Source organism: Coenobita brevimanus, chromosome 8 (genome assembly GCF_032717465.1).
Source record: "Coenobita brevimanus isolate Jiangsu-jjx chromosome 8, ASM3271746v2, whole genome shotgun sequence".
In the NCBI taxonomy this organism is placed as follows: Eukaryota; Metazoa; Arthropoda; class Malacostraca; order Decapoda; family Coenobitidae; genus Coenobita; species Coenobita brevimanus.
Window position 1 is genome coordinate 5,252,498 of NC_136961.1, and position 17,484 is coordinate 5,269,981.

Genomic DNA, 17,484 nt, shown 5'->3' on the forward strand with positions numbered 1-17,484 from the left:
GGAACCTCCAACAGACTGCAAAATAAACTTCAGTAAGCTGCCTTGTACTCCGGTAAATACTAGTCTCTTAAAAGAGTATAAATATGAGGTATTTTCTTTACGGGAGGTATAATCACCTTGGCAATATTACATCGCGTATCTGATTTCAAGTCATTGATAAATATGTGTATTAGACAATGATTCTTTATTTTAGCTGTTCGGGTCTATCTGTTGGGGAGCCCCATCCCTCCCCTGAGAATGTTCCAGTACTGTTTGCAGCCTCCGAATGAAGGCCTCGGAAGGCGGGTTGGGGGCAACTGTAAAAATCTAAACGTGTGTTCGGAGCTGTGAAGGCTGTTGGGGATTCCATTGGGGACTACTGTGAAAACGGCCCTTAATCACCAGGAGCTTCGGCCCCAATGGTCGATAGGCAAAAAACTTAATAATAATAAAATAAAATAACCTCACTAAGTAAACTGAAATGAACTACAGTAAACTCTCGTGCAAACTCAATCACTCAGTCCGTTACTCTCCGGCTAACAAAACTGAACTGAATTGTCCCCAAGACCCCACATACTAGGGGAGCCTAGAATATTCTAGAGCAGGGGTTCTCAACCTGTGGGCCATGGAGCAGTTTGAGAACTATGAGTTCGAATTAAGCTGGATTTTGTCTCACCCACCTGTGACCGTCCTATCCTGTCTTGTTCGTGAACAGCTGGCCTTGGGGCCCGAGGGTGCCTGATGCGGGGAGCACTGCTGTAATTGCTTGTTCGAAGCAGAAGACGCATCAACCTCCTCAGCCCACGCCAGATCCACATTTTTTTTTTTTTTTCCTCAAAACTAAAGTAGGTTCCAAATTTATGACAGGGTGATACTGAATGTGTGGTGACATGACTACAGTACATTTACATGTCTGTGATGATGCGATTGCCAGTGTGGGAGTGTCTTATTTGTATGTGTGTGCAATGATAGGATTTCGTAATGATATTAATCCGCCCCCACCCAGGAGGAGCTCGGGGAGGGGTATTGTTTTCACTCGGTTTGTCTGTCTGTCTGTTAACAACTTTACGCAAAAAGTACCTGTGCGATTTTGACTAAAATTGCATGGATGATGTCCCATGACACTCTGATCACCTGATTAAATTTTGGGTCAAACAGGCTAAGGCCCAGGCTGTAGGCCCAAAAAATGCAAAAAAAAAAAAAAGTAAAATATAAAAGTTATTTTTTGCCATAACTCCTTTCAAATTCGTCATATCGACATGAAACCAAACCCTAAAGGTGCATCTTTCAAATCTGCACCTATAACATGCCTCTTTAACATCAAGGGAGTCAACCTCCAGTTCGCGGTAGGGGGGTCAGGGTCTGGTGGGTCGGGCCTAATATTTCAAATGGGCAAAAAATCGTCAATTTTCACCCGATTTACTCCAAATTTGATATGTGACATCTTTGACTAGATATCCTGTTGTGTTTATAGTTAGCACTAAAATGACTGCCAGAGAAGGGTTTTGCTGTGCCTTAGCACCGCTTCTTGTTAATAAGATGTGACATGCATTTGACGGAAGCCAGAGTGACTCAAACATGCAACACTTATTTCACGATCGCCAGTGTATCACATTCATTTTGTCTACTATCTATCTATCTATTGCCAGACGCCTTAATCCCGTAAGGGGTGGCCACAAACAAATCGCCTCCATGTCGCCCTGTCCCCCGCCATTTCATTGCCCTGCTCCCAGCTCACACACCCCTCTTTCTTATACCTCTCCACTCCATCCCTCCATCTCATCCTTGGCTTCCTCCTCCCTCTCCCTCCCTCCACCTCACTCACACACTCTCATCGTCAGTCTGTCGCTCCCCATCCTCTCCACATGGCCAAACCACCTCAGTATATTTCTCCTAACGCTTCGTATCACATCACAGGCGGGGGGGGGGGGGCAATATTGTAGGTGGGGGCGACCATTATCCACCCACTTACTGTAGCGGTACTCTGTTTTCAGGGTAGCTCTTTACTGAGTGGCAAGCCAAATAATTCCCTGTAAACCAGGAAAGCATTTACAACGCTGGTTGGTAACCTTATAACCAACCAACACGCGTTCCCTACATGACAACAAGTTGGTTGGCGGAGGGTTAGTGCCCCTCCCCGGAAAACAACTAACTAATAATACGAACAAGATTTTGTCTACAAGGTCATATAATCATAAAAAGTCAGAAAAAAGTCAGAAAATTTACAAGGTCATAAAAATGTTGTAGAACGTCATAATATTTACTACTGGGTTACTAAATAGTGTGCTATTTTTGCATACCATTCTTTATAAGAATTTATAATTATGAAAATAAATAAATGATTAGACTGCTCTGTAACAGCAATAATTACCTCCGTAATTAATCTGTTATTACTTCTCTGAAAGTGTCAGTTATCCATCTTTTTTGCCCTCCAGAAGGGTCAGAACACAACAGAGAATTAGCAAATCGCCAAACACATGACTACAGTATTTAGAAACTTCTTTGGTGATGTTAAGTGTCCAAAAGATAACCCCTGCAGTCAGACCTTACCTGATGTGAGACGAGCTTCACGGCCAAATCTGCCAAACACGTTTCTATTTTCTGCCAATAATGGACCAAAGCTTTTTCTGCCGTATGTGTTCTGTGCCACAAGATCTTGAGTTTAGAATCTATGAGGCCATCGAAGATGAAATCGCATCTTAAGAAGAATCATGCAGAACACGCGACAGGATAGTGAATTTTTCAAGCAACATGAAAACAACTTAAAGCGACAGAGACTGGATGCAGGACGACCTTTTCAACAACAAAAAGTTGCAACAGTCCAGGCTTCTTATGAAGCTGCTCTTGAATTAGTGAAGAAACTGAAACCACATACGACTGGGACAAGTCTCATCAAACCTTGTACTCTAACTGTAGAATGTATCCTTGGGAATAACACAGTTCAACGTCGTATCCATGGCATGTCAGCAGATATAAAACAGCAGATTATCAGTGAAATTAATGAGGCTCCTTTTGGCTTGATTGCATTTCAGGTTGATGAGTCAACTAATGTAAGTTCCTGTTCACAACTACTGTCATTTGTTCGTTATGTCAAAGGAAATGATATAAAGGAGGAATTCTTGTTTTGTACTGCCCTGTACACAACAACAGGTGAAGACGTAATGAGAAAAATGGTACAGTTCTTCGATGTTGGAGGAATTAAGTGGGAGAACGTGTGTGCTGTATGCACAGCTGGTGCTTCAGCCATGCTTGGTTCCAAATCTGGGTTCCAAGTTCAGATGAAGAGGCTGGCACCACAAGCAAAAGAAACTTGCTGCATGATTCATCGGTACGCCTTATCCTGTACGACAGTCCCACTCCCATTGAAGAAAATCCTAGAAATAGTAATCAAGATCGTCAATTTCATCAAAGCGGGGGCCCTTAACAGTCGATTGTTCAAAGAGTTGTGCAAAGACATGTTCATGCTGAACATGAAACGCTGCTATTCTACACTGCAGCACGTTGCCTCTCGAAAGGAATGTTCTGAGCTGATTTTTGAACTTCGCACGGAAGTCAAACATTTCTTGTATGTTCAAGAAAAACACGACCTCCAGCATCACGAAGAAGAACAGTGGAATGAGCGATTAACTTATGTTGTTGACATTTTTGAACAGCAAAATCAGCTCACCCTAAGGCTTCAAGGAAGGGCAAATACTATTATTAATTTTAAGATAATCTCAGATGATTTGTTGCTAAGCTTCAACACTGGCGCAGGAAAGTGAACACAGGGAACATTGCTGTGTTTGAAAGACTGGAGTGCAAGACTGCAATGGAAAAGAGCTTGATCCCTTGTTGAAAATCAGCATTCCTGAGCAGCTAGAGTTACTGGAGGTGGAATTGCTGAGGTATTTTCCTGATTTGGATGACTGTGAGGCAAAAATTATGAGAAATGCCGTTTCTGGCAACATTTATGTGGCGAACTTCCCAGAGTCAAGGCAAGATAAATTCCTAGAACTCCGAACTTATTCATTTGCCAAAGATGTATTTGAAGAGGAGAGTTTGGCTGAGTTTTGGGTAGGGATGAGTCGCTACTCAAACATCAGCTGAATGGCTATGCCGGTGCTTCTTTCATTTTCCTCTGCTTACCTCTGCGAGTCGGGGTTTTCCACGCTGCTAAACATCAGATCTTAACAGCGTAATCGACTCCAAGTAGATGACCTCTGCTGTGCATTGTGTAATACAACCACGGATATCCCAACCTGTAGCAACCATGCAATTTCAGCCACGCCACTGAATTGCACATGAGGTACATTGCAGTTACTGCTGATACTTTTTCCCTGCATATCTGTATGTATATATAATGCACTGCATTAACTGCAGATTTTTTTAAAGCGTATGATATTTAGCTGATTCGATTTAAACTTTTAAAAGTTTAGTCTCTTGTAATTTTTTTGATGTACTACAGTACCTACAGAAAATATTTTTTACAATTCAGTATATATACTGGAATCTTTCCATACAGTGTTCTTGTCCTGTAGCTATTGGCGCCATTATACTATTCAAAACTAATAATAATGAATCTGAATATATGACAGACATTGATGGGGGCCATGGAGATTATTATATACTGGTCGGGGGCCACTGAATAGAAAAGGTTAGGATCCACTGTTCTAGAGTCTAGGATAGAACTCTCGTATTATCAAGCAATAGTGCACTTACATTAATAAAACACAATAAAAAAAACAAGAACTAATTCCTAAGGTATGAGAGAATGTAAACAAAACAGATTGTAGGAATCTTCAGATATAAAACGTTAATCTAATCCTACAGCATAAGAGAATGGATCTAATAACGTTCACACTTGCAGCTGATAAACATCAATTAATATATACATACATACATACATATATATATATATATATATATATATATATATATATATATATATATATATATATATATATATATATACTGTATATATAAAATATAGAACGTACGCGCGCGCGTGCGTGCGTGCGTGCGTGCGTGCGTGTGTTTGTGTGTGTGTGTGTGTGTGTGTGTGTGTGTGTGTGTGTGTGTGTGTGTAAATAAAAGGTAATAAGAAAATATCAGCAAAAACTAAAACTTGAAAAAATAAATGAATGGAAGTACAGTATACAGAAACAACTAACCGTTACATTTCAACCGGGAATTGAAAGGAACGTAAACGCTGTAAAGCCAGCTGGAAACGGTTGTTGGTGAGTGTGGCCTAACTTTCATTGGCTCCTGTGTTGCTGCGCTGAAATGTTGGCTGGAAGAACGCCTGTCGCCTGGCAGTGTAACGAACCTTCAGCAAACTCGTTCATAGCAGAATATTAGGTACTGAAGACTTAGGTACTGGAGATTTATAGTATGATAGGAAAGTTCATTACAACAGCCATTGTGTCATAAAATTTGACTACATTTGTGTGCCCGTCCCTAGTGCTACAATGTCAAGAAAATCAATATTTTGCCAAGGCTCACAAAACAAGTGCCAGGTGTCACAACCGTAAATATTACAGACTAACACAGGCTAAGATTGTATAATTTTAAAATACTATAAAAAAAATTTGCCGTCATATTGCACTAAAAAGTAAATCATTAATTGAGGCAAAAGTCGTTACCAACGCAATTTTCACGAACAGCTAATAAACACTTTTAATTAAAAAAAAAAAGGTCATTGATCATTTTGTACATTGTACTATTTACTGGACCACTATCCGTTCTAAATGCTTTGCTATTGATAACATTCCAAAGAGTTACAGTGTATTAGTTTGTAACTGGTGAATGAAGTGAATGAGCTGGTTTAGGTAATGTGAATGATTGATATAATATTCGTGATGAAAGGGAAAATAGGTACACAAATGTTGTCAGGTACTTGTATGTATAATGTTTAATTACTGTACAGTCTGATTTCAACGAGGTCAATCTGGAATGTGCTTCTTTAGAGATGGATAGATGGGTTTACCTTTGCAACTAGGTGTGAGACAACCATATGTATTTTACATGTAAACTGAAGTTCATAAAGGTGCAAGTATTATGCTGTGGGCAGCCTTTTGTTAATCTCGGATCACACATCACAGCCTCAGTGTTTGTATGTGTGTGTGTGTGTGTGTGTGATGCCAGTCAACTCACCACTGCGGTCATTTTCCTTGCTGAGAACAACCACAACCGACGCTGTGTCCACTCCGGCACTACTGTCTGACCCTTGGCTGGCACTCTATATCTGTCAGATAAAATTATATTAAGTTCTTACTCATAATTAACATTTAGTTCAGCAGAAGCAAAATTAACACAAAGAACCCTGATGTTCAGTCCATTCTTTGATCTCCCCATTCTCCCCATTGCTTAACTCTTTGGCCGTGAAAATCTGTTCTCCAATTTTTTTCAGGTTATTATCAAACAGTTTAATCAGTTTGGAAAAACGATCCACTACAAGGAAGTTATAATTTAGTGAAGTAACGACTTTGTTGAATATTAGCAACTTTGCATTTGAAGCCTGCTAGTGCCGGGGATATAATTCAGCACAGAGACACCCACCACAGCTAAAGAGTTTAAAACGACTGTTGTAATCTCACTTTTAACCCCTTCAGCCAATGGAAGTGTTATGTACTGAATAAGTCCCATCAGCTTAACCCTTCGTTAGTCCTCTGCGGTACTCAAACGTGGTTAGTCCGGTGGGGTGTTACAATACCCCAATACAAAAATACATGTAGTTACTAACATGTAAAATATATTCACACTGCCGCTTCAGCATATCACTGCAATCACTAATGAATGCCATGTAGGTGGTGTTTATTAATTTATAATAATAAAACACAATAAATTATAATATCAGTAAAAAAACAACAAATGGACTCATATCTCATTTGCCAGGTAAACAAGCACTGGAAAATACATTTTGTGATTTTTAAAATCAGTATAATGATAAACAGTATACAAAAATAAGATTAAATAAAAATCTATATCACAATATGATCTAAATGGTTAGTTTGATGGGGTGACTGGACACCCTGGGGGGGCGGGGAGGGAAAGTGCCCCCTTCTCTCACTACAGCAGAGGCAGGACTAAACCAATCCACATGCTCCCTCCCCTCACTGAATCAGGAGAGTACTGGAACGGAGAGAAATATTCGAAATACCGGTTGGGAAATATGAGTTAAAAAAAAAATGGAGTGCCAAAACACCCCACCTGACTAACGAAGGGTTAAAATAAATCTTTATAACTGGAAGCTAGACACAGGCCGTCAATAACCCCTTCGGGATCAGGTAGTTCTTAGCAGAATGAAATTGTCTGGTTGTAGATAGGACACCCCACAGAAAAGATGTCATAGTACTGAATGAGTTTTAGAGTGCGACGTTGTCTTTCTATTCACGGTACTCATAGATCTGATTTGCAGTATTGGAAGATTTTATATTCACCACTACAGCACCGTGACTCGTTTTCATTCACCAATGTACTTGGCAACCAAACCCGAATTTTTATGTACTTGCTTCACGTGATGAAAAGTATATGAACATGCCAAGTATTTGTTGTTTTCCCTGTCACTCCTAGTCCTGGATAAAAAAAAAAAAAAAAAAAAATCGTCAGATACGTGGTATATTACCCTTGCTAATGACAGTTCTAAGTCCCACCAAGACAGGGAACAATTACAAAGATTTGACTTTTTCTCTAATGAAGACTTTACTCATCTACCAAGGGCCCACCGGCATAAAAAAAAAAAAAAAAACACACTCCTGCTAATATCAGTACAACAGTTTTGCATAAGAGAACCCTGGCATGTATTCAATGTGGACAGTGGGTGCAAGTGCCGAAGTGTTGACATGTGGAGAAGTGTATGGCATGTAGGAGGATTACTGAGCCTCAGGAAACGAGCTTTCAAGGTGTTACCCTAACTCTAACTTGTAAAATCAAAATAATAATAATGAAAATAATAATAATAATAATAATAATAATAATAATAATAATAACAATAATAATAATAATAATAACAATAATAATAATAATAATAATAATAATAATAATATTATTATTATTATTATTATTATTATTATTATTATTATTATCATTATTATTATTGTTATTAACAACAACAACAACAATAATAATAATAATAATAATAATAATAATAATAATTAGTGGTAGGTGGGGGCGTTCACCATCCATTCACTCTATGTAGTGCTGCGCTCGGATGCCTACCCTTTCCTCTCTTCATTTCTTCTTTCCCTCCTTCCTTTTTTTTTTGTATTTATTTCCTTCATTCTTTCCTCTTCCTTCTGTCTGCTGGTGACTCTACACTGCGTGTCAAGGTAAATGGTTCCCTGTACACCAGGAAACCATATACTACGCTGGGTGGTTACCATATAACCAAATTACGGCGCCTGGTGGTCAAATGGTTAACTAAGGCCCTCCAGTCGGACGGAGCCGGAGCAGGTTTATGTTCAAGGGATGGCTGGTGTTTATTACTCATGTAATGCCACTCAACCATGAGTGAGGCTAGTCACCCCCATCATGAATTGACAGTAACTTGCCTAGCCCTGGGCTTCTACGTTCCACATGAGGCAACACTGGATTAGATGATTGATGGATCGATAAAAATAATAATCATAATCGTCCGAACCTCCTTTCCCACCCTAGGGCAGGATGAGGAGTAGCAACGTTCAGACAGCCCAAGTTTGTCCAGTTCAATTGTCCATACTTCCATTCACTCATCATTCAAGCACCCGGAATCCTGGCTTTAGTTAATCTACAAAAAACTTTCACCACAATCTGTAGCTTCACATAAACGTATCCGATTGAGTAAATCCGAATGCTGTCACGTTAAAACAGGGTGCCAAATCCCGGATCGTGCGCTTCTTCTCACGAAATTCATCCATCTAGCTCGATCGCTTGTCATTCCCCTAGCCTCACCGACTTTCATACCTCACACACTCATTCACTATTAACCCTCCACCTTCTCCTTGGCCTATCTTGCCTCCTCTCTCCTTCAAATTCGCTCAGATATGTCTCTTTCACCACCACTCTAATGTTATCCATTTTCTCCACATGACCACACCGTCTCAGTACACTCTCTTCGATTCTTTTGTCAACAGACTTCCTCCCTCCGCACCTTTCACAAATCACATTATTTAGTATTCTCTTCACTCTCTGTACTCCATCGCCAGTTAACGATGCCGAAATGAAGTGGCAAAATTACCATTCATCCCTTACCACCGTTTACCACCACTTCTTCCCTGTAAAGATCTTTACGATCCACACAAATGATGTTCCCTGGATCACGCCAAGCAACAGCGACTCATGCACCACCGTATCCAAGCATATCAAAACAATAATCTAGTACTCTAAAGGTCTTTGCACAATGCAGTGATCCGCGAAATTGGGCTAACAATGAAAAGATTCTATCCCAGCAAATCAGAAGCACTTAAAGCACTAATGTAAGCCAATGGTATGGGAGAATCAAAGAAATTTGTGCTCGTTCCCCTGTGCCTACATTCTAGCCATCACAGAAGCAGCTGGAGCCAGACTGGACCCCACCCTTCTCTTCCCCTACCTTGCAACTCCTGAACCTCCCTCATTCGTCGATGAACTCGATGTTTACAAAAAGCTGCAGACCCACCAGAACAAGAGATCAGTCACACCTCTGGATCTACCAATGTAACTATCAAAAGAGTTTGCACCAGAACTCTCTAAACCACTATGCTCCATCATCAATGCTTCAATTCAGCAATCCAAATCATCATCCACTTGAATGCAATCCTATGTCACTAACATACTCAAAATTACAAGCCATCCACTTTCAATGACCTCCTCCCTATTCACCATTGCCTTTATACCCAGTCTACTTTGTGAATGCTATGGTGATGAATGGACTTATGAAAACCTAGTTCCAAACATAGATACAAAACAGTTCGGCAACGCGAAGACATCTTCCACCACCCACTGCTTAATGAGTCTGCGAGAGTTCCCTGACACCAGCTTATAAGAGAGAAAGATTTCCGTTGCAGTCACGTTCATTGACTTCACAAAAGCACTTGACCTCGTTAACCACACCGCAGTAACCAAGAAAGCAATGGAATTTGGTGTCCAAGAGAGTCTCATTCCCTGGCTTGCAGACTTTCTGAGTGACAGAGAACAAGCTGTTCGGCAAAGGGGGGCTACATCTAGTTTCCAGTCCCTCATCTGCTATGTGACAAAGGGAACCGGGATGGAACCGCTCTTTTTCCTTATCCTAATCAACCACTCCCTCACCAACACCACCTGTGATGGAAATACATTGACTACTCTGCCATCGCCATAGCAGTTAATAACACCAACCCCGACCCAGACTACCTCACTTTGCAGCAAAATACTTAAAAATCTCGTGGAATGGACACAACAAAATGATGTTACCATCGACTACCACAAGACTGTCATCATCCAGTTTGACTTGGCCAGTACTCGCACCCCTCCCCCTCCCTTAATCTGTACTACCACACCCTTGAGTTAGTCCAGATTATCAAGTTTCTTGGCATCACTTAGGAAAGCAAACAACGCTAGGACCGACACACACCTTTCGTCCTGCAATCCCCCTCTTTCAGGCTCTACATGATCCAAAGAAACAAATCTTTTGGTCTTCCAACAGTGGAACTCCGCAACACCTACCACTTTCATATAACCAAAATTTACATACTCCCACCAACACGATCCAAGTCTTACTACAACACAGAAGCAAAGATTTGAGTCTGTGCAGAAGCGTGTTGCAAAGATAATTCTCTGCCCAGCATATGTCAACTGTTCCACCGCACTTCAGACTCTCAGCTTGACAACCATCTCTGACAGCCATCAAGTATACCTTCACCAGTTTGGACTCAAACTCCTGAACCAAGCTCGTCACCGCAACCTGTTCCCTCCCCCCGCCACAGCACGACCTTACGTCACCCGTACCAGCAACAAGTTACAGCCAATTTGAGCAAAAGCTAATCGTTATAAGAATAGTCCTGTTCCTACCATTGCCCGAATGATCAACAAACAATAGCTAACAACGTCTCCCCCTATCGGTTTTTTTCTTATGTTTGTTCTTATTTCTTCAATAAACCTAGTAACTGTATTTTCACTTGCTCTGTAAATTTGGCGGTTACATTTACTTTGATTCAATGCTGGCTTGTAATTAAAATAATATTTAAAACTCTTTTGTGTATATTTTCAGCCTTCTGGCTGCCTTGCCTTAAATAACAAGTGAATTATTATAATTACTATCTATCTGTCTATCTATTGCTAAACACCTTAATCCCGTAAGGGGTGGCCACAAATAAATCGCCTCCATGTCGCCCTGTCCTCCGCCATTTCACTGCCCTGCTCCCAGTTCACATCCACCTCTCTCAAACACCTCTCCACTCCATCCCTCCATATCATCCTTGGTCTCCCGTCCCTCTTCCCCCCCCCTTACCTCCCACACATACACTCTTCTCATCAGTCTCGCTCTCCATCCTCTCCACATGGCCAAACCACCTCAGTGTGTTTCTCAACGCTTCCTGTCATATCCACATCCACACTACAGCAGTCCTCCACTTCCTCATTTTGTCAGTCTGTCTCTCCATGTGACTCCACATGCTCCTCTCAAATAACTAATTTCCACTGCTCTCACTCCTGACTTGTGTTACTCCAACAAGGTTCAAGCTTCACTTCCATACGTTAGAGCTGGTGTCACAATACTGTCATTTAGAAACTTTTTCACTTCCATGCTCACTTCCCTGTTTCTTATCACTGCTTTCAAGGAACCAGCAACCTTTCTTTCTTGTTGCACCCTTTGAAGCACTTCACCCTCTAAACGTCCATCCTTACTCATCACACTACCCAAGTACTCACTCACATTTTCTATTTCCTTCTCATCCAACCTCACTGTACATTCACTGACTTCATTTCCCCCAGAGACCATATCTTTACCCTTCCCTACATTCACCTTTAGATTCCTTTTCTTATACACTCTCCCAAACTCATCCACCAAGCTTTGCAGCTCCCCTTCATTTTCACTTAACAACACAGAATCATCGGCAAACAACAGTGCAGGGAGTTTTCAAACACTGGCCTCTCTCACTAGGGCTGCTCCAACATCCACTGCATTACCTTGTATCTCTTTTATAACCCCATCTATATTCAGATTGAACAACCGTGGAGACATGACACATCCCTGTTTCAACCCAACCTTGAAACAGAAAAATTCACTCAGTGCACTATCCACACGCACTGCGGACTTAGCACACTCATACATACTCTTCACGGCATTCAACAACATCCCATTTACCCGATATATTCTTAGTACATTTCACATTCCTTGTCTATCCACCCTGTCATATGCTTTCCATGAAGGCCGTATACAATTTTTACCCTTCTCTAGATACTATTCCATGAAAGACCTAAGAATGAATATCTGATCTACACAACCTCTTTCCTTCCTAAAACCTCCCTGTTCTTCTCCAACTAATTCTCTGTTATTTTCCTAACTCTGTCAATAAGTATCCTATCATATACTTTTCCTGTTACACTCAGAAGACAAATGCCCCTGTGATTACCACACACTTCTTTTTCCCCTTTTTCTTTGCACAGGGGAATAATTATACCTGACTTCCAATCCTCTGGGACTCTACTTTCCTCCCAGCCCAACCTGCACATCTTCCACATCCATTCTATTACTATCTCTTCCCCATTCTTCAGCATTTCACCACACACTTCATAAATTCCTGGGTTTTTCCCATTTTGACTTTCTTCATTGCTTCTCCATCCTACTGATTTCTTCCTCTCTTCTCACATCCCTCAGTCTCCCAGCCATTCCCCAGCCACTTATACTTGCATTACTTTCATTTTCAACAGTTCTTAAAGTGTTCTCTCCATCTGCTCATTTTTTCTCCCTTCTCCACTAGTAATCTACCATTTTTATCTTTCAATCACCAGCTAACTTCTTTGACACTCTGTCTAACTCTCATTACCTCATTCCAGAATATTTTCTTGCATTCCCTCCACACTACACTCAAATTCCTTCCAAATTCCTCATCCACTCTCTTCTCACTCTCTTAATAATCTTTTCACCTCTCTCTTCGCCTCTACATATAACTGTCCCTTCCGTCTCTCAACTTCTTCCACACCCCTGTTTCTTATCCACTCTATGCTTTCTTCTTTTGTGACACAACCTGTCTCACCTCTTGATTCACTATGCTGTTATAATTACTGTTATCATTAATACCCACCATGGCCCACCACATAGCCACCATGACCCACCAACCATATTTCCAGTACCCCACCGAACATGTATTAACCATGCCCGAACATATACCTGCATACCCCACTACACATCATCCTACTTGTCCCGCAACATTCAATGTAATTTGGGATTTATGGATTATATCTATTTAGGTATCTTTATCTATCTATCTATCTGTCTGTCTGTCTATCTATATCTATATCTTTATATACAGTATATTAATACACACATGTATCTATATTCATCTATCAACCTGTCTATACATTATACATAAATCCATCCCTCATCCAATCCTATTTTGCCCCATGCGGAGAGGAGGAGCCCGCGGCTAGGCAAGTTGGTTCCGACATTTAGGATTAGAGTGACCAGCCTCACTCATCCCTGAGTAGCATTACGTGAGCAATAAACACCAACCACCCCTTGGATATACACCTACACAGGTTCAATCCGACTGGAACGCCTTAATCACCCACTAAGCCACCAGACGTCATAATTTGGTTTTATTGTTACCACCCAGCGTAGTAAATGGTTTCCTGGTGTACAGGAAACCATTTGGCTTGTCCCTCAGTGTAGAGTCACCCAAAGCAGAAGGAATGGGAAAGAATGATGGAAAGAAAGACAGACGAGGGAGTATAAAGTCACCATTATATATATATATATATATATATATATATATATATATATATATATATATATATATATATATATATATATATATATATATATATATATATATATATACTGTATGTGTGTGTGTGTGTGTGTGTGTGTGTGTGTGTGTGTGTGTGTGTGTACTTTAATAACCGTATCACTAAATAGCCCTCCCCTAAAACATTTAAATCATACGAGTATGTTTACCGTAACGGCTTACCCATTTTTGTTCTATGAAGTATTATTTTCATATTCTTGCCGTATTCACATTACTTTATTTCTTTAGGGGAGACTTCTCCAACTGAAGTGATTTAATATGAAATATTTTTATCATTTTAATAAGCCACTGTAGTTTTCTGAAAAAGTATCATGTAACAGTAGCAGGAAAAAGTACTAAGACTTACGGATGATCGAGCTGACAGACCATTACCCAGTGAGTGAGAAAAAGGTTGTATCCAGGGCCGTTTTTTTTTTTTTTTTTTTTTTTTTTGTGACCGACTCTGGACACTGGCTTCACAGCCTAATTTCAAAGCCCAGTAGTCCTCCTACATAGCCTACCGTACACCTCTACATGTATACATGCTAGGGCTGCTGTCTCATACAGGACTGGTGTATTGGTGTAGTAGAGTAAGTCGTTCTTTCTGTTGTTCAGAGCAGGAGTGTCAACTCTTTGTCCCCCATGGCTTCATTTGCGCGTCCTTCTTACAAGTTGTATCAAGCTCTGCCGGCCCCTATATAATGAGCTCAGTCTCTGCATTAATTGCCGCTTAGATCTACTCCTCATATTGTTCACATCTCTGTCCTCCCCTGTACAGTTGTTATTATTGTGAGTGCTCAGGAAGTCTCCAACCATCTAGCAGCTGTGTAATTTGAGTATGTGTTATTACATTTTTTCTTGTACTGTATAGCTTAGGGTGTTGGTTCGTGGGCCTAGTGGGGTTTTTGTGATTCATGTGCTTTAGGTGTCAGCCATTATTAATAATATTTTGTATCTGTAATAATATATCTTGCATTCACTGAGCATTATCCGGTTTTCTCATTTTATCAGGGCTGACTTAGATAAATTTACTCTTGCTAATTTCGTGTTAATAGAGGCTATTGCAGTTAACCATATATTTAACCTGTTTTTTGCCATTACATTATCCTTATGAGTCCTGAATGTTTAGTTGTTAGTTTGAGCATTAAACTTTAACTTATAATTTTACCTAACTCTTTTGTTTTGAACCTGGAACTTTGCGGGACAGTTTTCTCTGTTCCGTAACATAAATTTGGCGACCTCTTATCAGGATATTCAGGATATTATCATAAGGATATTGCTTGATATTTTGTGACTGTGATTTATTCATGATGTCTACTATTGCTACGCTTGATGAAGCCAAAGATTTTTGTCAAATGTGCAAACAGTGTGTGATGTAGAAAACAGAACAAAGAATGAACTTAAGCTTGTTGCTCAACAATTGGGAATTGTTGTTCGCTCTCATCATTCTAAAGATCAAATTGTCGACATGATTAATGAAAGCTTGTTTAATGTAACTCCTCCAAATGAGCAAACGCAGATTGAATTAGCTAAGTTACAGCTAGCCCTGCAGGAGGCTCGTGCTAAGGAGGCTGAGTTTCAGGCACGTTCTCAGGAGGCACAAATTGAACTTGCTAGGATTCAGGCAGACCATGAGTATCGCATGAAACAAGGTGGAACTGGATCATCTAGCTCTGATGATTTTGATGTGGCTAAAAATGTTAAACTTGTCCATCCTTTTAATGAATCTGATTTAACAAAGTATTTTTAGTTGTTTGAGAGGGTAGCTACAGGTTTTAATTGGCCCAAAAAGTATTGGCCAGTCCTTCTTCAAACTGTTCTCACCGGTAAAGCTCAAGTAACTTATGCATCTTTGCCTCAGGATCAATCTGATAATTATGATGTAGTTAAGAGCTTGATTCTTAAGGCCTATTAGCTTGTTCCTGAAGCCTATAGAGTAAAATTTAGGACAAATTATAAGCAAGATAAGCAATTCCATGTTGAGTATGCAAAAATCAAAGAAGATCTGTTAGAGCAGTGGTTAAATTCTAAGAATGTGGATTCTGATTTTGGTAAATTTAAGCAGATGATTTTGCTGGAGGACTTCAAAAGGTGTATTAATAATGATGTAAGCCTATATCTTGATGAGAAAAGAATAGATAATTTGTGTGATGCTGCAGTTTTAGCTGATGAATATGTTCTCACTCACAAGAGATATTCTAGAGAAAAAAGGAAAGCTGAGAGTAAGTACGTTGCCTCTACTCAGAGTACAGGTAACAGGAAAGAGAATAAAGATGATGTTCCTCAGGAAGTAAATACCAGCTTCACCAGTAGATTTCAGAGAAGTAAATGTACTTATTGTAGTAAGCTTGGTCATACTACGGAGAAATGTTTCAGGAGACAGCGTGATGTGAACAAAAAGGAGTCTTTAAATATTCAGTCAATTGGTCTATGTCCACCCTTGAGAGTTCCCAGAATTCTTTAACTGAGTTAACTGAACCTGCTTTGAGGGGTAAATTAAATTCTCATGATGAAGCTCCTTTTTTGAGCAGTAACGTGGGTGACACTCTCAAGAGTTCATGTGCTAATTTCCTGTCTGATGGTTTTGTCAGTCCTCTGGACAGTAATGACAGGAAATCAGTTAAAATATATGTGATACATGTGCTTGCCAATCCCTTATGCTGACCAGTGTTCTAGGCTCTAATGTTAATTCCTCTGATGAAACTGTAATCTTACAAGGTGTAGGGAATAATTACTTCTCTGTCCCTCTGTGCAGAGTGAATTTAGAGTCTGGTTTTGTTAATGGTTCTGTTATGGTTGGGTTGGTTGAGACACTCCCAATGTCAGGTGTAACTTTCTTACTTGGAAATGATATTGGTGGAAGTCAAGTGTGTCCAGCTCCTCAGTTGTCTAGTGAGCCAGTGGCTGCGGCCCAGGATTGTGATGTCCCTGATGTGTTCTCTGCATGTGCTGTCACTAGGGCTAAGTCTAAAGTTACTGGTGACTTAGAGGATAATGATGATGATGATGTTATCTTAGCTGACACTTTTCTTGCTAATTTGGACCACTCACCAGATGAGGCAGTACCCCGTAGTGTTGATAATTTGTCTCGTCAAGAGTTGGTTGAGTTGCAGGTTGCTGACCCTGAGTTGAAAGGTCTAGTAACTCTGCTTGCAGTGAGGAAGAGTCAGCCGGTGCTTCTACTTGTTATTATATAAAGTCAGGAGTACTTATGAGGAAGTGGAGACCCTCAACAGCATCAGCCGACTGTGAATGGGAGGTTGTACATCAAGTTGTCATCCCTCGTGTTTGTAGGCAGGATATCATTAGAGTGGCTCATGATTCCAGTTTGGCAGGACACCTTGGAGTGAGGAAGACTGTGGCACGCATTTTGAAACACTTCTACTGGCCAGGTATCTTCAGGGATGTTTCCTGGTATTGTAAGTCTTGTCACACCTGTCAAGTTGTGGGGAAGTGTAATCAGACCGAAAAGGTTGCACCTCTAGTTCCCATTCCTCCTTTTGAGGCGCCATTCACCCGTGTGTTGGTGGATATTGTGGGCCCTTCCTAAGACTTCTTCAGGATTTTCTTATGTGTTGACCCTGAA

General features: G+C 40.4%; 1 protein-coding gene across 1 annotated transcript; it reads left to right on the forward strand.

The window, feature by feature from the left end:
- The first annotated feature begins 2,690 nt into the window (after positions 1-2,690).
- On the forward strand, positions 2,691-3,740 carry LOC145406294 (protein FAM200C-like). Its single transcript, XM_080277456.1, has one exon. It carries the CDS (start codon positions 2,691-2,693, stop codon positions 3,738-3,740), a length of 1,050 nt encoding a protein of 349 aa, XP_080133582.1.
- Positions 3,741-17,484: the final 13,744 nt, after the last annotated feature.